A 26,667-nucleotide genomic window follows, 5' to 3' on the forward strand; every position below is an offset into this window, starting at 1 on the left:
AGGAAATTGATATTTTGAAATATCAATGCATATATTTAAATACTAGTTACAAATTACATATTTATGTATATTATAAAAATTATGAATATATAACCACTGTGGAACAAGAAAAAGAACAGAGAAGAAAAAGAATTATAACCCTTGTATGGACCACCTTTGATAAAAGTAAATATTAAATAGAGTAAGACACTAGGAAGGGGGCCAATGATGATGACAGAGATCTCAACTATAGAAATAATGGAGAAACAGGGCAAACACTAGTAATAATTTCCTGATTCTCAGAGTGGGAAAACGATAAAGAATCAGTGAAAATACTGCAGCAAGAATTTACAAATGGGATGTATTCCTTATTTTACACAGTGCATAGTTCATTGTAGAACTCATCCCACAAGCTAAATACTGTCCAAAGGGCAAATATAGCACAAACGGGCCTACAGAAACTCCCGAAGACTGGTGAGTCAATAGACACAACAGTCCAAATGCAACATGAGGGTGAAGGAGAATCTACAGCCAGGAGGTAGCTTTGATCTGTTTCTTGCACTATATCTTTCCGTATCTGAAACCAGTTCCTCTCTGAAACAGAAACCTGAGGGAAGGAGACTCTTTACTTGACCTAGTCTGGCAGTTCCAATACACTTCTAGATGGAAAATGTTGATTAGGAGAATGACCATGTTCTGAGAACTATTAACTGAAATTATTTCTATTGAACAGAAAAAGAGGGTAGGTAGGAAATAGAATCTGTATGCTGTTTTCAAAAAGACTACTACATAGCTTTCCATAAACTTGACCAGATTTGCCAAAATAGGAGAAAAAGGATAGAATTTTTCTTAATATGTCACAAGATCAAGTTAAGACAAATAATGATTAGGTCTCTTTTCAGGCTGGTCATTACTTGTGAGCTTGATCTAGAAATTATTACAACAATTGTGTATTATTTGGGAATCAGAATATGTAATTTTTCTGACTCTTGATTAAAAAAAAAAAAAAAAGAGAAGTATTTAATGCAAACACAGGTTGAGGAGCAGCTGAGGAAACTCAAGTTTTTTAGTGTAGAGAAGAGGAGGCTGAGGGGAGACCTCATCGCCCCCTACGGCTACCAGAAGGGATGCTGCAGAGAACTGGGGGACGAGCCTCTTTAACCAAGTAACAGGTGACAGGACAAGAGGGAATGGCCTCAAATTGCACCAGGGAAGGTTTACACTGGATATTGGGAAGAATTTCTTTCCAGAAGGGGTTGTTAGGCATTGGAATGGGCTGCCCGGGGAAGTGGTGGAGTCCCCATCCCTGGAGGTGTTTAAGAGTTGGGTTGACTTAGTGCTGAGGAATATGGTGTAGTTGGGAACAGTCAGTGTTAGGTTAATGGTTGGACTGGATGATCTTCAAGGTCTTTTCCAACCTAGATAATTCTGTGATTCAAGCCAGTGATACAGACCATGTTACAGAAGTGCTTCCAGACAGGATCAATCTGCACTCTACAGAAGTGACATCAGGAAGACACATATCTCAAGGGTAGTATTGTTTTATGATGGACTATATTCCAATGGTCTCTTCTAGATAGCAAAGTGTTTTGGTCATTTGACCTTGTTAACATACAGCTTGACTCAGTCACAGCCAAATTTGAATTCTTATTACTTCTGCATGCTCAGCCTTAAGTCTAGCTCACCTACAGCCAGAGGCACCACCCTAACACTGATCTGCTATTGCTTTCAAGCAAGGCTAGCTCACTGCTTCCATGACCACTTCCTGCCTGACCTGCAGCCTTCTCCCAGATATGAGGCATAATGTCCACCAGAAACCTCTGCCAGCATCAGAACTAAATTACACAGAAGAACCCTTACTGTCATCACCCTCAACACTCATATGGTAACACCACTAAAACCCAACAACAGGCCAGCCATAAACAGTAGGTTCTTGCCTCTAGAGCAGATTTCCATTTTTTGGCCTCTGTCCTAACGTGAGTGTTGAAGTAATTTCTTCTTTCATTCCACAAGGTAACTCATTATATGCTCCTGGTCCAAAAGTGATTATTTAATCCAAACCTGGCCCTAGCCTGACAAGACCTATCAACCTCTCTGCCAGCTGGCTGCCTGTACATGCATTATCTCCTGAATACCCTTGCAAGTCCCAGGAAGTCTAGACTAAGCCCCACCCTTATCTTCTTTTGTTAACCTGGACTCTAATCAAATGCATTTCTCTCAACAGCAGTTTCTGCCAGTGCTAGATCACAACTGAGATTAGAATTGCCTGGCTAGCTCTAGCGCTCTGTGTAACTCAGCATCCAGTTTGAGCTCTACTTTATACCTTTTTGGACAATTGGCGGCCAAAACCCTAATCTCAGTAATAACTCTGCTCAAGGGCATTCAGTCTGCACCATTTCTAAATCAGCCAGCAGTACCCCTAGTCACCAGCACAAAAAAAGAGCCAGGCAGTCTCTTCTGTCAACAGTCCTTACCTGAAGTTTATCAGCCCTAGCACTTACAAAAGACAACATCAATAGAAACCCAATCTTAACCCAAATACCTCCAACAGCCTCCAGACGAACGTTTATCTGATCCAACCTTATACATCCCTGATGCAAAGCTGTTGGTCTATGCAGGCTTTATGAACAAACCTTCATTGTGATACCAGTGATTGAAAAACAACATAGACCTAGTATAATCTAGATCTAGGCCAACAGTGGTTCCTTCTCCAAACCAGCCCCAAACCTGGACAACACCCCTCACTAGACCTTGTTTTAAACCCACTGGTCTTTGCTGCCTCACACCTCAGTCACAGGACTAGGATCCTAGCTATGCAAAAACCACAGGCTGTGTTTTGCCAGCACTAACCCTTCCCTGTCAATCCCTACCAGCTGTTTCAGTAAGCCTGTAACTCAGGTGGTTCATATTTGCAGTGCTGATTGCTTTAAATAGTTGACCAGTGATAACTGTTAGCATCCCATTATCATCTGTGGATTTCATCTGAGAGTACTGATTCATCCTGCTCAAAGGAGTGCAGATGTGTGACATGAAATGGTCACTCCAATTTCCTTTATTTTGTGTCTGAAATGGACAACACTGACAGAGGAGACATTTTAGCACAGACAGATGAATATGTGACCTTGGTAACACAGCAAATCAGTGGCAGCTCTGCCAATAAAGGACAAGACCCGCTGTGTGATATTACTGCTCTGTTCTCTAGATCACAGTGTCAGCCAGAAATATTTCTAAGTGAAATTGATCTTCATTTCACAAGGATTTTATCAAACATAACACTTTTTTCTTTTAGGAAAAAGTCGTTTCTATTAATGTGAATCAGAATTTTGTATTAAAAACGTCACAACAAGAAAATCCTCAGAACTGCATCTTTTTCAGGTCTTCTGCCTTTCAAACATTAAAAGCTTATAATGGAGATTTATAATTCTCAAACGATGACTATAAAAGAAAATTAAAAGCTCCAATTCTTCCCCTATTTTGTGATAACACCTTTATTTTTTAAAAAGATAGATGTTTTACGGAATTATTTTTCCCATTTACATATCTTGTGAAAAGACTGACAAGAGTTTAAAACACAAGGAATGTGCCACTGCTTATTACAAAGTCAAGAAATTTAGTAATTACACAATACAGCTCCTACAGGAACACCATGAGGTTTGGTTTCTTCTTTCAACTTTAAAGCATTCAGTGTCACCAGTAAAACAAATGAAATGTCAACTCCCACACTGAGTTTCTATTTCTGAATTATATCCAGGTGTCTAACTTGAGCTCTCTGAATAAAAGCACTCAGGGTTAATCAAAAAAGATTACAACAGTCATTCTGGAGACAATGACCATAAAACTAGAGTTCTGCTACATCTACAAATTCATTTAGATCTGTTTGCATAAATACTGCCTTGTCCCAGGAAAGCAAATCTTGACACCCAAAGAGATCCCACTTTATGAGGAAAACTTGCTAATACCACAGAGAAGCCATTCATCTGAATTTTTAAAGGAAAGTGCTTTACCTTCACAAGCTGAAAGCAAAATAGTCATGGCTATAGTAAACACTGAAGGCAGTTGCCAAGTCCGGCATAACTAAGAGGTATACATACATTTTGGTACTCCTGTATTAGCCTTATTTGTATGTACACTCCTATATCCAACAAAATGCAACAAATTAAATATCCAGAATCTAAAATTTTGTTAGAAAAATAATTAAATAATTATAGAATAATATCCTTATTACACTGTGTAATATTAAAGTATCTTCTATAGCTGTGAACCAAATGAAAGGAATTTTTAAGTGTCTGATCCAAAGCAAAATCTAATGCTAACCTAGAAAAGATCCTACAACTGTGAACAGGGAGCTTGTGTGAAGATTTTTGTCATGGTTTGAGCCTGGCTGGCAGCCAAACACGATACAGTCGCTTGCTCAACTTTTCCCTGCACAGGGGATAGGGAGATCATTGGAGGGTTAAAGGGAGACTCATAAGCCGAGATAAAACCAGTTTAATAATTGTAATAAAATAAAATAGTATGAATAATAGAAAGCACAAGTGGGTAAAGCATAATGTGACTGCTCATCACCAGCCAACTGATACCCAACCTGTTTCCAGCTAGCAAGTTCAAAATACCAAGGTCCCGCAATTGCAATCCTGGAAGTAAAAGAGAACACCTTCCCTTCTTGGCCACCCCTCCTTCATATACTGAGTGTGATGATACATGATATGGAATATTTTATTGGTTAATCTGGGCCCAGTGCTCTGGCTGTGCTCCCTCTCAGCTTCTTGTACACTTGCGCATGGGCAGGACATGGGGAGTTGGAGAGTCCTTGATCTCCTAGCAACAACTGAAAACATCAGTGTATTATCAGCATTCTTCTGGCTACTAAGAAGAATAATCATCTCAGTAGAAACCAGGACAATATTTTTCTATATTCACTTAAGACGATGGATATATCAATAATTTGACACCTGTTGAGCCATGCTACTCTGACTTTCAAAAGGTGACAACACATAGCAGAACTATTAAAACGGTTTAATCTCAACTCAGCAGTGTCTGTTCTGCCCATGTCATATTGGCCAGACAGTCATCTATCTAGTAGGGTACAGCCTTTGTTTTAACCACTGCTTCTTATCTTTCTTTGATAGAGGAGGAAATGCAAGCACCAAGGGATAAAGATATTTCCCTGTCATAAATGATAACAGTGGAAATACCAGGAACACAGTCCAACTCTCCTGCTACCATTTCAGGGCCACTGGTCTACATGACCAGCTGTCCCCAACAGGTATGTTTAAATTAACCAGACTGCCTTAAATCCATAGACAGCACAAATAGTGCAAAGTGAGCAATACTGTTTGCATTGCACTGAAGTTCATCAACTGGATATCATCTGTAATAGAGGTTAAAGTGTTTTAGACATTTTGAATTGACCAGCATCTGTTTTATTTAGGCATTTTCATTCTGACCTTCAAAGACAAAGGAGTGCATTCTTCAGTTCAGGCTTCTCCTTGTGAACCAGTCCTGACAATCTCAGCTTGCGTTTTGAGCTGCTAACATACCAAGATGGGTAGGGGACAGTCTACAGGGCTCTGCTACTTCCTAAGCTAACCCACCCTAGCCCAGCCCAATTTAACCTAACCCAATCACTTGTCTAATTTTCCAGTTCACTCTTTAAACTTCTAGCTGCCAATCAGCTCTAAGTTAAAGCAAATGTCATTTACCTCTGGGGCCCATGGTGAAAAGTTTATCTAGTGACGGACATGATACAGGTTTTACAGTTTCACAGCTGAAATCCTTCAAGTTCTTTGGGTCTACTGGAAAAGCATTTATTTTACTGTAATTCCCAAATGTGCAATTTTGTATGTGTGTTCTCCCACGGAATGTGTGCATTACTTCCAGCAATGTGTTTTATATTACCTGGAAGAATAGAAACACTCTAATGGGAGCAAATAATTTTATTCTTATTGCCAGTGCAACACAAAGCAGAACTTCAAAATGACACCATGACTTCCCAAGCAAAGTCATCACATTTATTTTGGAGCTTGGGGATCTCATTCTTCACTCCCTTGCAGTCTTCTGTGTGATTACACTAGTATTAACCCCCAAAATTATGGGCAAAAGATACAGACTTCTTTCTTTTTGCTTGTCACAGATGAAGCAAGCTTCATGTCCTTGAATTTTATATACCTCAGCAGCACAAAGAGAAAGTAATCTGCCTTTTCTTGTAATGAGTTTATCTTTTCTCTTTAGGGCACATATTGGGTATGTCTTTCTTGGCATAAACACAGTCTGTTTCCCAAGGACTGTTGAATGAGGCTTTCATCAGATATTTAACTATAAAGAATTTCATACAGAGTTCAAGAGCTAGCCTGGACTAGATTTTGTGGTAAATGTCTACTGGAAAATTAAGGTCTCAAAAAATCTCTCTCATCTTTCCAATGCATCTTGTCTTACTTTATGTTGTTCCAAGAGATCAATGACTGATGACCCTCACCTTGACGGTGAAGTCTGCAGTGAGGGGCCCAGATATTCTTAATATCTCCTTTTCAGGAAACTTTTGGAAGTCGATGCTAGAATTGTCCATGAGGAAGGAGCCTGTGGAGCTGAGACTGTTTTCACTCTTCACACCTTGGAGAGTCTTGGTTTCCAAATCTGACAAATAGAAACAAATTAACAGGAAACTACAGCATTATAATTTATTGCAAGAGTAAGACTAGAAAAGAAAAGCCAATGCAAGACAGCAGTGGTGCAGATTTGTGTCCTAAATTAGTGATAATGCAACTTTTTGAATTTGTTCAACTCCTAGATTTCTAGCTCTGCATTCACCTCCTCATCCATATGTCATATTTTTATTTCCAGACATATTAATCCATGCCTAGGTAAGCATATTTTCTGTCTTTTAACTCACTCTTAGTAAGTCATGCTCATATGTGGAGCATGACTCAGACCTTCACTCATGAGTGCTGGCTTTGTTAAACTGCTGTTCCCTCTTTCAGTTCAAAGGTGGATCACTAACCACAACTTGTGGTAGATAATTAACTGAAAGCAAGACATCCAAGAAAGAAAGATCAGTATGACAGTAATACTGCCTCCTCTCCAGAAGCTATCTGATCCTTCCCAGAAGGATAGGAAGGGGAGTGCTGAACCCTCCTGAGCTTTCCCCTCTGGCTTTTTGCATTCACAGCTCCCAAAAGGTGGGCATTAATTCAGATACTGTTTGGTAGCACTTACGTCTGATTGTTAAATTATAATAAACATACTAGATCATTTATTAAATGGAAATCGACAATCAGAAAGTAGGTCTGTTCCATCATCTAGTCTCCCCACCAACTCCAGATTATGTATTGCAGCACGTTCACCAATAAACTATTCCTTGTAGTTATTTCAAAGTGACAATCCACTTCATCATGAAGAACTGTAAAGTTACAAACCTTTAACCCTGTATCTGTGAAATTATGCACAAAATCTTCTCCCACACAGAGAGGCAGCTAATGCAAAATCTGAATTAGATGGGGACATACTATTAATCTGTGATGGAATCATATTTTCACAGACAGTAAATGGGAGAAACATTTTTATTAGCATGTATTAAGTTGTTAATTATGAAGAAAAAATAATTGCAGTAATTAGACTGCTTTTCAAGACAGGTGATGGGAATTAATTCATGAAGGAAGTTGCTGAGGCAGTACACTAAGATTTGCTCTGTATTAATGAATTCCTTGTTTTTCAGTTAGACTAGTCTCTTCCTTTGTGATGCACTTGGCCATATATTTATTTCTGGACAAGGCATAAAGATGTTTTGAAGACCTGTGTATATATAATCGGCCTCCTGTTGACTTCTCCCACAAGCAAAGTTCACAGGGCAAAATACTCCCTCCCCCCAACTGATCGTAGCTCATACATATATAAAATCCTTTGATGGGTGAACAGAAAGATTCATGGAGATACCTGAAACAAGAAAGAGATGTATTTGGACTTACTCGTGTTTACACAGAGCAGTTAATCTAAATCTCAACCAGTGACTCAGGCAGACCTTGCTGATTCAAATCTTCTTGTCCTGAAATGTGATATGGCCTGACTGAAGACAGCTTTAGATAAACCCCTCCAGCTAAAATCTAATTTCTCTCTAAGCTGCATTGTAGCTAAATTTTCCTGAAAAAGTAATAAAAGTACAAAGTTTTCTACCTTGGAAGAGAATATCTATACTGGGAAAGAAGACAAGAGAGAAAGGAAGAGTTCAAATCATTTACTGGGAAAGTAATAACAACCATACTGGAGCTGCACAGGAATACCCAAAGGGCCACTTAAAACTGAAGTACAGACAACATTTGAACTTTTAAGAAAAACATTTTTTTTTTTCATTTATAACCTGTAATTTGCTGGTCTTTATTCACAGCTCTAAATCTAAAGAACTGTTAAAAGGTTATGGCATGCCCACTGTTTTCTCAACACAAGCAGTGAGCTACAGAACAGGACTGATAAACCACCCCTTATTTTGCCACTCGGTATAAGTTCTTTGGGTAAAAGAAATCTGGAGAGAGAGGGAATGATTTGGTGTTTCACCTCCTTGCCGACACTAATATTTGTATTTACACTGATAAGCACAGACAACTCCAACTTGTCTGTTCTTCAGGAAAGTTCTATTACCTGTGGGAAAAGGAGAAGGGGAGCCCTACTTATCTTACACTAGTTTGTGCTTCTGAGAAGTTATGCAATACAATTTGTGTTTTTTCTAGCTTCTAGCAATAAATCCCATTTGTCAACACTAGTGTTCATTTGCTGGTGATGAAAAAAGGAGCAGCCTGTGAGTAGCTACTGCATTGGAAGGTAAGACTGAGGAATGCAAGGAGTTTCTGTTCATGACATAGACAGATTTGACTTCAGGTCTCAGAGTATTCTCACATCCTGAGACTCGTCTCCCAGAAAACAGGGATACACAGCTGTTGGGATATACAGCTCCATGTCAGACAAAGCCGGGAAGTGTTATAGCCACCAAGTCAACAGCTAGCAGCATTCAGTGGTCTTAACTCCTTGAAGCAGTATCACTACTAAGGAGCATGGTTTGACTTGTGCATGCTGTTTCTGATCTTTAGACTATGTGTGTGTGCATATCCATGCGTGTGTGCATTTACAGGAGTGAGAGAGACTATCAAAACAGAAACATGTTAAACTCATCAGCAACTTGATGGCTAAGCTCAGCTGTAGGGAAGCTTATACTTTACTGTCCTCAATATTTCTTCACTCAGTGGGATATATTTTATTAATTTTAAACAAAAGACTTGGCACATAGTGAGCCAGCCAAAGGATAAGCAAACAGAACTGCCTGAAACGTTATGGAAGGGCAAAGGATTCTGCAATGTTGGCCACCTCTGCTCTGAAAAAAGCATGGACCACTGAGGTAACCAGGTCTAAGGAGAGTTTCTGAGGGCAGGACTCATCCCTGTGTTGAAGCTGTGATCTGAGAGGGGGAAACCAGACAACACAGTGTGAACAGAGCACTTCAGGTTAGCAAGGCTTTCTTAAACATATGTACATTAACTTTTTCTACTTACACAAATGATCAGGTCCTTTCAGCACGAGGCGAATCTGCCTACTTCCATAGGGAATAGCAACCACAGTATCATCCACTGCAGGAAGGCAAAAATGCATGGAGTAAGTAGGCAAAGAAATTCCCATCTGTTTTCAAGTAAGCAGTGAAATAGGTGCTTACAAGGCAGTCAAAAGAAAAGCTTTTGGATCAATTAAACAACCCCATGAATATGAGAGAATGTTAAAAATCTGAAAAAAACAACAGAATGCTGTAAGAATCTTCTACTTAGAAGAAGCCAAACCTGTTTATTTTTATTCTCAACTCCCTCACAATCATTTCTGTATTCCAAGAGTAATTAATAGCTTTCTATTTCACCACGAGTCCACTTAAACCTCTTCCAAGTCTTTTGAATTGGTGTTTGTGAAGTAGAGAAACATGATTTATACTGATGTTTAACCAGAACAGCCCATTCTTTTACTTGACTCTTTCCTAGCTGAGACCTACAGCTTGTCCATGACCTTGTCCATGCTATGTGATGATCTCCCACTGCCCTCAGGCATGCCTTCCCTTTCACATCTTTTATTTTAATGGTTAGAAGTGCTATAATTCTCTTTCACTTTCCTCACCACTAACACAAAGCCCCTGGAAAAACAGAAGCCCATTAGACTGTCATGTAAACGGGTTTTAGAGCAGGATATTGCACCTATGAAGCTCTTGGGAGCTTTGCCAACTGGATTTAAACTGAGGTGTGAATTAGCATGTACTCACATGCTGCTGTAAAAGTTAGTTAGGTTAGCATTTCTAAAGATGCAGCAATGTCAGTAATATCCTGAAGGAAGACAGGAAGGAAAGGTGTGGAAATATGCTAGAAAATGCTCCCAACTCCATGCCTGGGTCATGGGGTGGGCGCCCAGAGAACACTGCTGTGGACTAACCAGCATGCCTAAGTTCTTTATTCAGCTTTCCCTATTCCTCGGCCTTTTCTACAACTAGAAGTCAGGAAAGAAAATGTATGCATGCCTAACAGGTTTTTTTGAGGGGAGGTTGGTAGACATTAGAGAAATGAAACCCCTTTCACTATCTGCTCATTGGAACTGCTCACATCTGTATCATGTAGTGCCTGATAGCAAGAACTAGAAACTCTGCTCTCAAAGCAACATATTGCTTTGTCAGGTAAGGCTAACTCAGAAAATAAAAGCATATTATCTTTTTTCCAAACCAATGAGCTGAAGCCTTAAGTTTCTGACCAGACCAAACTGGGAAAACTGTTCCATCTTAGATAAAACAGGATTCTCAGTTATCAGCAAAACAGTAATGTTGTCATTTTACGTCGAAAGATGAAGAGAAGCAACAGAAAGAGGGAAAACTACAAGAACAGGGTCTTCTTTTAAACAACACATTAATTAATCCAAACCTATAACATCTCAAAATGTCAACTAGAACTCTTTTATATTTTAAATTCAGTCATGCATCACAGGAATTTCTGATACCCTTATATTGAAGAGCTTTGTGGGATGAAATATCCATACTTTGTAGTCTCTTTATATCCCAGAAGTGAGGGGGCAAATGTCGGCAGTCTGATAAAGCTCTGAGTGTCACAAGAGTTGCATAGAGATAAAGCCTCTTCACATGCGCAGACTCTTCTGAACCTTGTCTCAATTTTCAAAATCTGTTCTGACGTGCTTCCCCAACCTATCCAGAAATGTCAGTCTCCTAAGGCTTCTCTAACACTGGGGTTAAACTCTATTCAACAAACATTCTGCTCATACACATCTCTGATACCACATTAATTAGCAAAGATAGATATCTTTTATTTCTACGCTGAATTCAAATTTTCTGTCTGAAAAGACAAATATTCAAGTGTTACAAAATTCACTAAATACTGATATTCTAATGCTGATTTTATCGGTACCATTCTGTCACTCATGTTCAAGATTCCTGGTAGGATAAGTACTTTTTATCCATTTGGGGGAACAAAATCCGTAAGTACGACATACCACTTTGGTGTATATATATATATATACATCATGTTTATTGGAATGAGGTTGGGAAAACAGTAACTTCAATTTTTCAAAAAATATTAATTTTTTTGTAAGTATTATTTAAAGAGAGTCTCATGTCATTATTATATTTGACTCTCTCAGTTATGAACTCTGTTTTAAAGAGTTAACAGTTCACTGACATGTCAGAAAAATCAGGCAGTTTAAAGATCCTTCTGTATCACGTATTCCTAGCATGTGTCTTCTGCTCCAGGGTATTGCTAGGACCATATTTCACCTGATCTTGTTGTAGCTCTCCATCTGAAATTCTAGCACACATTATGTGAAATGCAAAGCTCTGTGGGATTTATGCTTATCACAGTGCTTCCTGCATTCACAAAGTAGAAGCAGTGGGGACAGAAGGATAATTTCCTGAGTTTAACAGTGATAAGAACAAGACATTTCCTCTGAAAAGACATGTGAAAGAAAGCATGGTAATATTTATTCATAGTTCCCTCCAACACTAAAGACAGATGCAGATTGTGGAGCAATTGTGTGGAACACTGAAGAAAAGGTGTGAAGTGTGTTCACAGGCAACTGGTTTCCTCCAGAGAAGATGCATAGGGAGGCAAGGCAGAGTCCCAGATAACTGAGGACAGTGGCCCAGGGCTGTGAAGAAAGTGCAAGGATTTAGACAAAGGTTGTATGTCAGACACATTAATCAGATTCCTGTGAGAAAACAGTTTCTTCTGCTTTTGGATTCTGAATTTGGATTTTCTCCAGCTGGTTTGCAGTTTCTCATGATGAAAGATTGAGTTGTCACTTTTTGTCCATTACTATTGATATTCAATGGAAATATGGAACTGCACATATTTTGACAACCAATTATAACAGTAATCAAATAAGTATCTATTCTGCCTCAGCATAGCAGTTCTACAATCCTCTTTTAAGAGTAATCTACTTCACTAGTAGATGTCAATCCTTTTCCAGAGAAAACGTAATATCTTCTCTAAACATAATGATTTCAGCAGAATTCACCCACCACTTATGGGATCAACTCGCTATCTCCTTGGTGAATTCAAAGAAGCCTGCTTAAATACAACTCATCTCCATAGGAAGATACATGTACTCCTTCCAAAAGGAGATGTTTTTAAAAAAACCCCAACATTCCCTTTCTGCAGACTTTGAAAGGCTGAACCACTGAAGTTTAGGGCTAAGAGAAAAGAATATTTCTGGAATGAACAAAGTGTTTTGTAGCTGTCTGTATGTTTTGGTTTGTTGTTTTTTTTGTGTGTGTTTTTTGTTTGTTTGTTTGTTTTGCTTTGTTGTTTTTGTTTGGTTTTTTTTTAAATATAAACAAGAGCATATACACAGGTGCTTTCTTTTTCATAAAAATGTGAGAGAATTCAATGTCATGTTGCCTCATGCCCTGATATGCTTCTGTTTCTGAGGCCACCGGGAGATGTACACTACCCATATAAATACCAAGGAAGCTATTCCTTGTAGCAAGTGCTAAGCATTTAAAAGCTCTATGAATTTCTTTCTAGCACTATCCTTCTCCTATACCTTTGCATGATACAAACAGCATGGAAAAGGGAACTGGATATGAGCACCAAGACACAATTAATTCAATATGATAAGCTCAAGACTGTGTCTGGGGTGGGTTTGAGATCTAAACAACTTCAGAAACTATTAGGACAGTGTGGGAATGAAGGTCACTCTCCAATTACCCTAGCACAGTCCTTGAAATTGAATGCTGTGCACTGTTAGACAAATAAAAATCCTAAGGGAGCCCACAGAACACCTCTGCTGATACCTGGTCACTGTTGCACTTATGTTGCATGGCAGTATGGCTCACATAGGCTTTTAATGCCTTGTTCATGCCTTGAGAAACAAGGATTATTTTATAGACATAACTTTGAATTGCTATTGACTAGCTGAATGTAATCCAATCATTCCAGCAAATAAATCAGGCCCTGATCCCTGATATGCTTTTGTAGATATGTTTACAGTGACAAATAAGTAAGATGCTGAAACAGACAAAGTGCCAAAGTGACAGGCATTTAAACAGCGCTAAGGATAGATGCAGGAAATAAACACGGAGTAGATTTAAAAAAGTTTCTCAGCATTTTTAACTCAAATTTTCACAGCATGTACATAAACCATTTGGAAGCAAACCTCAAAAAGAATTCATATTAATTCACACATGGGAAGGAGATCTCTAAGTGTGCCTTTCCAGTTGTAAAAAGACAATTTAAAGGAGCATTTAGTTTTGATATGTTTGAAATTCATACAGTGTTACATAACATCATGTATGTCTACAGCAGGGGTGTGCATACAAAATCTGATTATCAACTTCAGTTCTATATAACAATTATTTGCATGCAAATGTGTCTGAACAACCCATTCTGTAATATTTTTTTCACATTTGTCTCACTCTAAGACTGTTCTCTGTCATCTGCTCTTCTACCCGAAGCATACTTCATATTTCATGGCAAACCACTGGGAGTAGGGACTTTTGTTAATGTTTTATTAACATTTTAGTCCTGTGCATAATATATCAGCACTTTTATCCTCAGTAGAAAAGAGAGGAGCACCTTTTTATCACACAGTAACTGAAAAACAATGAATTATTCCTAGAGAAAAAGACATTTGCTAAAAAAGTTCACAAATACTATCATGTCTCAAGCAACCTGGGGATTTCTGAATCTGTTTATGCAATGTTTATGCAATGTGTGTAATAATGAGGTGAAATTCCACTCCTAAATCTTTGTGAATGATTTCTTTCAAGTTCCCTCAGAAATGGAACTCTTCTGAGGATTATTCATATCCTTCCTTTTTACAAAATAGTCTGTCTCTATTTTCCTTCCTTCCTTCCTTCCTTCCTTCCTTCCTTCCTTCCTTCCTTCCTTCCTTCCCTCCCCTTCCTCCCCTTCCTCCCCTTCCTCCCCTTCCTTTTTTTTCTGCTATGCTCTCGCTCTCAGCAAACACACATGCAAAGCTGCACTGTGCTAACTATTGCTCTGTGTGCTATGCTCCATACCCAAGCAGTTATTCTCTGACAGAGAGAAGCTTTTATGAAAAGCACCTCTCACTGCTCATCACAGAAACTCAATGTTATCTACATAGCAATCCACAAGTGTACACACACACAGTCTCCAGCAGTTATTCCACTGCCATTTGAATCTTTTAGGTCATGTGGTATTCAGCACTGGAAAAAGTGCTTCAGAATGGTAGACATGGTCTGATTAAACTTTAATGCCACTCAGTAAGGCTGGGGGCATGTTAGAAGTCTGGCACATATGGCTCCTTAGGTGTGTCTACATGGGCATGAAAGTACATCTACTTTTTACCCTTTCTTCGAACTCACTAGATGTGCCCTATTTCCCATCCCACAAATTTTATGGCTCCATCTATGGTGCTGTAACGAGGCTGAAAAGCCTGCCTGAGGTCTAGCATAAACTAATCCTGTCACTGCAGCACACTAACACTACTTTACCACTCTGGGTTGAAGCTGGCTCAGATGGTGTGTTTGAAAGCCCGTGTCTGTCCATACCCATCTACATAGGCACCTCCTGATGTCTCAGGCAACTCAGCCCACCCTAGGACCGAGTCACCATGCTCAGCATGCAAGCAGACATACCATGGGTGTAGGTCTGGGAGGAAGCACTGTGGCAAGTTGGCACCACCATACCCCCAGGGTTCCTCTTTGCTGTAGAGTAGCATGAACTACTCTGTTCTGAGCATCATGGACTGAGTCCCATGTCTAGCCAGCTAATACAGCCAGAGCAATGTGGGTAGAGCCAGCTCTTCTCATTCTCCCACTCCTCCCAAGCAACTAGCTAGCTGAGATGGGGAATATACTGCTGATACCTTTCTACAATCCTCTGTCCACCCCCACAATCAGACCTGTAATCTGAGAATCCCTCATTTAACCCAAGAGGGAAGTAACTGTGGCCATGATCAGATCATTCAACTACCTAAGAAAGAGTGTGGTAAAACCTAGCTTGCAAGAAACACGTAATTAACTGAGGGGAAGATGGCACTTTACCAGAAGGGACAGCTTACATTTATTTGCTGAGAGCTGGGACTTATACTGGCCTCGAACCATCCGGCAGGTGGACCCATCGCCATTGCAGACCCCACAGTTATCTTCCTTGACAGTGCTTCCCAGCTGGCGGTCACAGCCAACGATCTGGCAAGAGAGAAAGATGTGCAGTTCAACGTGAGCACCTACTGACTGACTACTCAATCCATCTCTGCAATTGATTACTGCCAAATTTTTCTCTCAGCATCTCTAGAGGGCCATAAAGTACCTTAGCAATGAAAAGAGGCTGAGCAAATCTGGCTGGGAGTCTGAACTGAAATCAGACATGAGATAGCAAGCAGGTTAGTACTCAATGACTTTTGCAGTCCAAAGAAAGAAAAGAGTATTGTTGGAGGGTTTTTTTTAGCATTGTGAACATTTCTTGGTCAAGTCCTATCAGAAATTACACTTCTGAGAGTTTCACAAAATAAAATGCCTGAAATAGATAAGAAGACTGATAAGCAGACAGATAAAAGTAAAGAGTAGCACATATAAATAGTAACGTGGCTGAGATCTCACTGAAATTTTACCTGCTATGCAGTTGGGAAAACCATATGGTTTTAATTATATTTGACAATAATCCCATTCCACACTATGAATGTCTGTGTTCAGAGACATTGTTAAAGATCAGGCAAAGAAGGAGGGAATGGTTAAAACAAAAAGAATTGAGAGTAAGAAATGCAATTAACTGCTCTGAAACTAGTTTTATGCTTATATGGAATTTGTTCAAAATTTTAAAACTTGAATAGATAAACTAGGTTTCTCAGGTTGCAAAAAACTATAGTTCCCAGGAGAATCAAATATAAATTTATAATTAAATACATTTTAATTAAATAAATAGAATATAAACTTATTTAGCACAGTGCTAGTGTGGGCCTTTAGTTTGACTTTGAATTCTTCATCCAAGTTAAGAATTTTTGCACATAAATAATTGAAATCCAAGAAATTAAGCAAGTCCATACAGTGTTATAATTACCTTTATACATATGAGAAAATGAAAGGCCTTCTAGCATTCTGGCGTGCAAAGTAAGCAATGAAAATATATTTGTGTATAAATTCTACTTCTAAAGAGGTTGTGCTAAGACTCAGCCAAACAGAAACTGTATATATAAACACAGGGAATTTTAAATAAAGTGTTTATTTCAGCTTTAAATTTTCCTGCATCTGTGAGTTTCAGTTAAATCAGAGTCCTAGAAACTGGTAAGGGCAAATAGGACACATCATCGAGCTCATAACAGCTTCATGTGTAACTTGCCTTTTTAAACATTCAGACTAATATTCCCTACTTGTGCAAATCTACATGTACAGATTTGCAGATCTCAGCTAGGGTGAGATGTACTTCTGGACTTTACACTTTTTATTCACTTGTCTGTGAAAATGTAGGCTTTGATTAATATCCAGTATTTACTTCTAGCAATTCAATTCCCCTTTCTAACATTATTATTTTACTAGTGGCACAAAAGTGGTTTCCTTGATTATCTGACATATTGATAGTAGAATTAATTTAATTTAAATCATTATAGGTTTAAATTCAGGCTTGATGAAAGTTATCATCAAATTTGTTTGACTTTACCCACTTCTGCTGGGTCAGAACCAGGCCAGTCTCCTATGCTTCTGCATTATATTAGGATGTCTCCAGGGGAATTAATGAGGGCTAATGGAGTAAGAGTAATGAAAAAATTATAAATTTCCCTGATAAGATAGCCATACCAAGACTGCAAGAGACATTTTATCACATTAGAAACACCCTGACAAATAATGGTTAGATAGCTGAAGCATGTTAAGATTACCTTGACTGTGACTGCTCTGTACACTTTCTAAATACAGATATATAAATTATATCAGTGATACCATGTAACATTTAGGTTTATTTTTTTCTGAATAAGAATATCCCTACAGGATATAAACGACCTTTGATATACACAGACTAGCTTGCTTTAACTTTCACAAATGTCTCTGTTTAGAAAAGATCTGAAAAAAAGCACTTGCATTATCTGAAAACTATGATATAATGCTGCAAATCAGATTCATTTCCTTCACGTGCATTACAGCTCAATAGCACCCACAGTGAGAAGGGCCCTGCTGAGGAATCCAGATATCAGAGGAAAGGTCAGAATTCCCCTTCATATCTGCTCATAACATATTTTTTTGTTCACTCAACAGTGCAGTTCAGAGTGGTATCCAAATCTGCATGTCTTTGCCTGTTTTGAAAAGAACATGTGAACTGCCTGGATTTTAAAGGGGCTGAATGTTAAATCCAGGTATGAGGCAATCGATTTCAAAATCAGCCTTTACTACTTTAAAGCCTTTTTAACTTCATGAATCATCAGCTTGCATGTTGCCATGGGCTGTATTCCGATTAAAGTTAATTTATAAATTGAGCAATTTGGAGCTAGGTCGCAACTTGTAGAGGAAATTGCCAGGAAAATCTCAGGTGTGAAAGGAAGTTATATTGAGGTTTGTTGCTCTTGAGACGGACAGCCATTTTCAGTGTATAGCATAAAAATAACTCCTTTGCTGAAATTCTGGACTTTAAATGGAAGTATGAACAAAATGGAGACCTCTTGTGAACACCAAAACTTTTGTGGTATGTACAAAATGTGTTATTAATCTTCCTGCACTTGGTAGTGTCTCAGATAATGTTATGCTATTAGAAATTTTGACAAAATTAAATAAATTTTCTATTTCTCCCCAAGGTTTCTGCAGCTTTTTGCTTTACACTGTTAGATTATCCGTCTTAATAGATATCCAGAGCACTGGGAATAGGTATGAAATTTTCATTAAGTGATTAACTAATGCCTGAAATAAAAATGTTCCCAAGTTCACAGCTTTTTTTTTTTTTTTTTTTTTTTTTTTTTTTTTTTTTTTTTTTTTTTTTTTTTTTTCCCCTTCACTGTCTGGGAAATCCTTCTTCCATCTTTTGCAGGTAATTACATTCAGTAAAAAGTATGGTAGTGTTTGCAATGGAGTCACTGATGCTTTAAAATGAAAAATACTACTCCAGATCTCTTATTTTTTAGCAGCTTTTACGTGCAAGCTTTATATAAGCTGGACTCTTATAAAAGCAAAAGATCAGGCAAGGAAATATTAAAGTGCTCCTGAAAAAATACACAGTTCATGAGAATAATAACTTTTGCCTCCATGAACAGAAGAAACATAGTTTTGTCTGAACTGAAACGAAAATATGTCATTTCCATAATATTATTTTCATTCTGCATCCAGGCTGCAGAGAACTCACTGCAAAAGATGAAAGTATGGGTGAAAATATGGCACCATACCCCCCCGAAATCTGCAGTTAGCAAAGAACAGGAAGGGAGAGGTTTCTTTCAGCATCCACCTGTAACATGAACAGAACACAGAGGGAAGGTTTTGGAGTGGCTGTTACCAGGGGTGCCAAAGGTGCAATACAACAGCAGAGACTCAACTACCAGGAAAAGCAGATTCACTTAGGCTGTAGAGCTAGAAAAACTTGCTGAGACACTGACCTACGGGCATATTCATCTGACTAGGAATGGTTGAGGGCTCATCATGAAAATAAGCACCACAGAAGGTACTGCTTGATAAGCTTCATAGTCAAAGTTGAGTGACTAGGGATATTGTATCTCTAATCTACAGCTCAGAGAAATGGTGTAATGGACACAATTTGAAAGAAAATACTGACATTCTTGAATCAGAAGCTTGGGGAATATTTCACTCTCTGAAAAGCTCTGAAATGTCAACTCCTTGTCTTGGTTTGAAACTAGAACCAATGTTAAAAATCTGAAGTTTCTGTGGGATGGAAACTTCCTCTTCCAGTGCATTCTAATCCTGATTTTAATATATCCTGAGGGGTTTAGGGAGATTAAGTCTTTTTCAGTCCATAAAGGGCTGAGAAGGAAGCCCCCACCAGGAACAAAAATGGATTACTGCAACAAGTTATGTGAAGTAAGCAGTTTTAATACTCATTTCTATTACATGTTAAGCTTCCTCCCCTTAAAGCAGGGTAATGAAGCACAGACTTTCCACGCTGAAACCTTTTGAGTTTCAAATTGCTGAAGTGTGGTCAGAGGCTTGAACTGCAGATTGTTCAAAAGGCTCTGGATGAAGCTCTTGCATATTTATGAAGGTGTTCTTATGAAGCTCGTTGCTATTGTGGTTAAATGCCCTTACAGTAAAGACAGTTCATTCAGAGCTCTGGAGGTCTCTCAGTATATGGAAGACATCAGCCATGCACTACCAGAGTGGGGAAATCACAGATGAGTACCAACTCTCTGCCCAGTTCTTTACCACCTCTAAAGTGAGCTGATTTTTTATTCTTCTTATGGGTTTAGCATAAAAAAGTTAGCAAAAAAAAAAAAAAAGCCAGAATAATAACAGCTAATCCCTAGTTGGCTGAGCCTGCATTGTTTTCTGGCATAAGATACCACAGTTCTGCTCAGAGGTAAAGATTCCATATTATATTTTAGGCTGAAGTCCCATACTTCACGCTGAGTTTGATTCTCCCCCCCACTCCCACTTTTATTCCACTGACAGCCAGTGAGTTGGAAAACCAGAAAAATGGGGATATTCCTGACTCAAAGACATATTTGCAAAATAATTTTACAGGACATTGCAAGCAAAAAGATAGCCATCAAGTTAGCAGAGCAACTGCTCATGCATAGTTTAAAGGCATCACGCTGAAAGACCCACAACACGAGTTGGAACTAACTCACTGAGTGCATGCACAAATGATATGCGTGTATGTGTTCCCCTTGTGTACTTGAACTCTGGCTCAGATTAGCAGATTTTTCCAGAAATAAAACTGGACCAGCAATGACAGGTTCAGCCCTGCTAGCCTGGAAATGCCCTGAACTAAGAAGTTTTCATAATAATTTCTATTCAGTATTAAGAAATTCTGGGCAGGAAATAATGTAATAAAGCAAGCTTGCAAATCTAGCCAATTATAAATAAATCTCTGTTTTTCAAAGGGCATGTCTGCAGTTCAAACACAAGGAGTTCTGAGAATCCGAGAAAAACAAAGTTGCCCTTCAGATGGATACTAATGTGGTGCTCAATCTGGGACGTGTCACTGATTGTCACTGCTCAGGGGAAGAAAGTTTTGGATAAGAGCCACTGTTTCAACTGGGTACAAAATCCTGTTTTACAATCAGGATGAAGAGCTGTTGTACTCTTAAAATTACTGTGGAGAGAACAAGCTTTAGGCTGCACAACAAACTGGAACTTGACTGGTGTCTCTGACACAGGGACTCACAACCCCTGCCAAAGTGATACCTGCCCTTCAAGTTCACTAACACCTTATGATGACAGTTTGCAGCCTCAGCATTTTTCTGGCACAGCCTGCCAACATCATACTGTGACAGGCAGTCTTGTGTAGCACCAAGCACCAGGCAGGATCCTCCTATGTCCCAAGGAATATAGGTGCAAGCACATCACAGTCAGCAACTATTAACTGAAAACCATAAGATCATTTTTACAATGGCAAGGCAAATTAACTGTGCTGGTAATAGCAGGTCCAGTGACACGAGCAATAAATGTTCTTGTTTGGCACTTCCAAACACAACTTGCAACTGTTAAGGCAGTCACTGATCAGTAGCCAAATTGTTAAATATAGCCACTGAAGTGACTGAGATCCACCTTCTAACACATTAAGCATATGGCTGGCTAGCTCAGTGATTTGCTGTTGCTTGTTGCCTTCTCTACCACTGATCCACTGGAATTGTTTTGCAGATCCTCCTTGGTATCTGCCCCATATGTCCAGCATTCCCAGCCAGCCAGGGTTCTTTGCAATTACTGCTTTTAAACTCTGACCAGCACAGCAGGCATAATACATTGAGAATCAGTGGTTCAGCCAAAGCTCTAGAAGCAAATAGCAAACACCCAGCAGCAGAAGGAACTCAAGAAAAATTCCTATTTCTCAGGTTTCCCTCAGGGAAAGAATAAACGTAACCTCATTCTGAAACCACCCTTGATTTAAAAAGAAGCAATTAAACCTATTTAAAAGTTACAACTTCTAAATGAGGATTTAGAGAAACATTAAAATTTTGGATGTGGGAAAAAGGCAACTCCTATCCTTATATGCAAATTTCATTAGAAGTAATCTTCCCACACAAAAAAAGATTGAATTTTTCAGGTTTAGTCATATATAACCACCCAATTTATTGTGTGGGCCAAAACAGCAGAGTCAACAGATGTGGAAACAAAGCCATATCTAATTCATTCTTTGATAATACAGAAATCCAGAGGCTGCCATTCTATAAGAAGCAACATTTAATCAGAATTAAGTTCCAAGGGTTTACAAACAGATGACAAGAGAAAGAGGCCTTTGTGGTTATTCATATTCACTTATCCATTTTATTCACACTTTTCTTCATTTTTGGCTGGATTTGGGTTCACATGTTCATATTCTGCCAGAGTAAGAATGAGTTTCTACTTTATTATTCCATGCTTGTGCTCTTATTGATGGAGAACAAAAATCCTTAACATTTTAGTCAGTGCTTTATAGCAGGTCATTACTGAAATGCTTGATTTTCTCCAGAATTGCAAATATTGTCTGGATAGATAGCTTATTTAGCATTTCCAGGGGAAAGATTTGCCAGGTTTTGTAGAAGATTAAATAGTACCATAGGAGATGATTGCAAAGGCCATTATAAGACAAAATTCATTAAGGCAGCTCTCGTTCAGCTTCCTCAGAACAACATGCTTGAGAAACTAAAAGTAAATTCAACAAAGTCTGCCTGCTAGACCCATTTTCTTCTCCTAGACTATGAAACACTAAACTGTAAAAGCATTTCACTGGCACTTGTGACACATTACGTTTGACTGTGATCCTTTGTCAGCTCTGGTGACTTCATGACATGCTTGATATTGCCACTCAGACCTACCTTCTGTTGGGTGTGTAAGCTTCTTTTTCTCAGACAGGCTTCTTTTGTTGACAGAAGGCAGTCCTCTGTTGTCTGAATCAATGGGGATTCAGCTGCAGGGCTTTGCTATTAACAGTGCCAGCACGGATATTCTGGTGCTTCAGGCAGTCACATAATCTGTGCTATCAAGGAACTGACTTCATCCACAGTTCAAATACTTGAGAAAGACTGCATGTCCCCAAGCCACTGCTGAAACTGCTTTGTCTATATGGTATTCCAACCTGCTGCTCCGTGTGTAAGAGGAGTGCATGCAGGCTCTATAAGAAGACACTTGGGATGACAGAGCAAAATAGCTAAAAATCCTGCATAGCCCTGTCCTGGATCTTCACAGTAACTGGAAGCCCTGACGTGGTCTTCAGTGAGAACCACACACCTGTTTTGGTGGGGACTCTCAGAACTGCCCAGCCAGTGCAGACATCATGCCATCTTCACACAGCACTAAACCCTCTGTGCCACCTTACACACCTCAGACTTTTAGATGTACTAAGGAAATATGTGGACACAGAAGACATAACTGTAACAGAACTCTTAGGAGTCTATAAACTGCTCTTCTGAACGGCTTATTTTTGCTAAGTCCCCTAGTTAGAGTGTGCTTCCTGCCCAGCAAATGGAGGTGCTCTGTGTGCTACTGGTCAAAGACATACCTGCAGTAGACAGTTTGTCTAATTGGGAGTAACAGCAGGTATTGTTTCTGCTGAAAGACTAGAACAAAGTATCTCTGCAGTAGTGCCAATCTCTGTTGGATCATGAAGTGGAAAAGTGATAGCTCAGGGCATGGGAGTGGAGTTCTAATAATGCAAATACAGATTCTTTCACACAATAAAAATATCCCCATTTCCTTGCCGCTCTCTGCCACAAAAATGTTGTTACCTGGCATGAAAGCAGTTTAAGCATTTGTCTGTTACACTTATGAATCATTAGGTTCTCCACCCCATTCCTTTCTGTGCACTGAGGGGAATGCTGGGGGAAAAGCTACTTCTTTCATCTCAGAACAATGATGCTCATCAACAAGAAAACAAAATTAAGTTTTGATATCAACAAAACATAAAGTAGATGAGGATGGAGAGTTCAAACAGCAGTTCAGCTGTTCAGCCTGGAACAGTTCGAAAGCACCTGACCATCAGAAATCAGTAATTCAGTACTTTCTGAAATAGCACATTTCAATACCTTTCTGAAAGCACCATACTATTCTGAAATAGCACATTTCTGAAATGTTATCTCTCCAGAAGGCATCTAGGTTTCAATACAGTCTCAAAAAAGATGGATTCATTTTAAGCAATAGGCCCAGGAGCTTGGTGCAGACTCAGAAAAGCCATTACAATCATCATGCTAAAAGGCTGGGCTAAATTGAAAGACAACTTAGAACTATTCTGTTACAGTGCCTTCTACATGTCTGAGGAAAAAAACAGTCACCCTCTTGCCTAAATAATACAGTTATTATTATACCTTTCGCATTTTTCTTCTAGTGTTTTATAGCTCAGAAAAGGGGAAAAAAAAAAAAAAGCTAAAAAAAGGAGCCAGAAATAGCTGAACTACAGGAGAATGAAATCCCAGCAACATGTAAGCATCTAGACTTTTTTTTTCCCCCAGTGCTTTCCGTTGTTTTAACCTGACTTCTGTCATAGCCTTGGCAGAAGAAAAACATCACTGCTGGAAGCTGTATGGTGGACTGATTGCCTCTAAAAATGAATACACACTGGTAGAAACACAAATCATGCCTGTTTGTAGAGAATTAATGGAACAAAAGCCATTCATTTCTCTACTTTGACATCAAACAGGGAAATGACAAGCACTTCAGTCGTCTCGTGTGAATGCAAAAGAGCAGCAAAGGTAAAAGTATCTTTCTGGAAATTATTGTCTCTCAGAGTTTTCACAGTTAGATAATATGACAAATTAAACCACAGAAAAATGGGATCTTGTCAAAATAAGCGCATGGTCCCCAGCATTACCGGTAGCAAACATGGATGAGAATAGTCTCTAATATTACAGTAATCAATGTTACACAGTGGAAAACTGCAGGCCATTTTCTTCCAGGGCTTCAGACAGGATGGGAAAGAGTCCTGAAATTCTTCCTCAAAGCTGGAGTTGACTTGAAGGGTCTGAGGAGGTCAGGCAAAGAAATTAGGTCCCAAGCCTAAGGAATGACTAGGAACAGCCATGGGTCCCGGTGCCAATTTCTGCAGCAGTGCACCAGGCACATCCCACAAGGACAGTTGGGGCCCAAGGCAGCTTCATGAGCCTTCAAGAGCCTGCTGAGGTGACCAGCTAATCTACATTCTTTCAAATCTGCATTTAACCTGCATCAAGCACGCTTAATGTTCCAGTGAGTACAATATCCATGCACAAAACACACTGAACACAGTGTTAAGTGACGCTGGAATCCTGATTAGCTCTGTACTTTGGGCTGAGCTGGAAAGAGAAAAGGATCTATGCAACACTCTGTAGACAGAAGAAAGAAAGAGTAACTCTCTGTCCTGAAATCATAACAGACCAGCAATATAACAGAGTTGTCTGTTTAAAAGAGAACAGATTTTTCCACTCTTCTTACATTAGCACCAGCCAATATAATCTCTGTCTCTTATGAAAAAAATCAGAAGCACACACATGTATATACAGCCATTTAAATACATGTATATATAGTACATAAAAATCTGGTAACTATACAGTTACAAAATATATCTTCAACTTGTAAAAAAGTCTGTGAAGTAGGATATGGGAAAAGATCAGGTGTGTAATTTTCAAATCCCTGTATAGTGACAGATGTTCCCATTTATCACTTTTTTTTTTTTTATTTATTTATATGCTATAATTTCACCTATTAAATCACCAAACCCTACCAAACAAAACCAGACCATCCAGAAGGTATTTTTCCCCTTACATTAAAAGTATTTTTAGAATTGGTGAATCTCAATTTACAATCAATTTCTTTGCCTATCAGATTTGTAACAGCAGATAAGTAATGTAAAAATAGCAAGCAACAGTACTTAATGGTAATATTTGAAACAAATACGTTTTATTTGTGAAAAAGCTGTATGAAACTATCCTCAGTACGCTTCTGGTAAGATATTCTTAACCCAGTGCATTCACTGCCTCAGTCTGAAATGAACAATACCTTTGGAAATTCAACTGAGTTTTATTTGCTACAATTCTATTGCAATACTGACTTCAAAAATAAAGAAGCTAGAGTAAGCCATTTCACTTTATCAAATCATTTATATATACATATAAAAATAACCCAACCAGTGGTTTTCAGCCTGTGTCCATCGTATACTGGGATCCACAGACTGACCACTTTATTTAAGGGTACTTTTCACTGTCTGTGAAAGGTAACTAAGGAAACTAAGCTTGTTGCCAGCTGACTTGAATTCACTATGTAGCTCAGCAGGAAAAATTCTCAGGAATCAATAAATCAGAATAGTTATAAAACTACCTCTAGTAGTATTTGGTAGTATGTCTAAAATAGAACAATTAAGTACTATCATAAAGAGTAGACATTAAGATAAGCATCTCTGGCATGCAGTTCTCTAACTAACAACCTGTAAAATTGAAATAATATAATGGAGGAAGATGGGCAGTTTTGAGAGAAGATACCAAAGTGCTTTTTCCAACCCTGAACAACCTTTTGTAGTAACAAATGTAAAGACTTTCTCAGAAGTGACCAGCTTTTTTATCATTGAATCTAATCCTTCTATTAGAGCTATAATATGATTCATTCTGTTATTCTACCATATATATGAAATAATTTTATGGCCTAAAAAGAACAACAATAATAGTAGTAGTAATAATAATGATGCTCATACAATTAGCATCGGAGCTGTTTTTGATAGTCTGAGACTGGTCTAAAATTATTGCAGGTTTATGCCAAAATAACACAAAGCAAAAGCAGACCTCTTTTATTTTGATTCTTCAGAGAAATTTAAAGGAGTCAATAGATCTTATGTATCTGCATGTATAAGAGACCAGTTGGTGTTTAACACATCCCAGACTCATATCTCAACCATTTCTTGTGAAAGTGACTGTTTTTGACTCTTTAATAGGCAGCATTCAACTAAATGTTGTTATTGATTCTAGCAATGGGTTTTTTTTCACTAAAATTTACACTGTTTCAGAGACAGTGATTACACCTTTTGCCTTTGAGAACTTACATAGTTGCACCCTTTCAGCAGTTAGCTGTTATGCACTTCACTGTGGCTTGTATTGCAGCCCCCCCCC

General features: G+C 38.6%; 1 protein-coding gene across 2 annotated transcripts in view; it reads right to left on the bottom strand.

The window, feature by feature from the left end:
• The window catches only part of ADAMTSL1 (ADAMTS like 1), a 217,249-nt gene that overhangs the window by 130,582 nt on the left and 60,000 nt on the right, over nt 1-26,667 (bottom strand). For both annotated transcript variants that reach the window (XM_026866332.1, XM_026866331.1), the window contains exons 5-7: nt 15,538-15,664; nt 9,513-9,587; nt 6,455-6,612 (exon numbers count right to left, since the gene is read on the bottom strand). In XM_026866332.1, coding sequence (XP_026722133.1) covers nt 6,455-6,612; nt 9,513-9,587; nt 15,538-15,664 — 360 coding nt within the window. The remainder of the gene's footprint in view (nt 1-6,454; nt 6,613-9,512; nt 9,588-15,537; nt 15,665-26,667) is intronic.

The sequence above is a fragment of the Athene cunicularia genome, assembly GCF_003259725.1.
Source record: "Athene cunicularia isolate RWA chromosome Z unlocalized genomic scaffold, athCun1 chrZ_part2, whole genome shotgun sequence".
Classification (NCBI taxonomy): domain Eukaryota; kingdom Metazoa; phylum Chordata; class Aves; order Strigiformes; family Strigidae; genus Athene; species Athene cunicularia.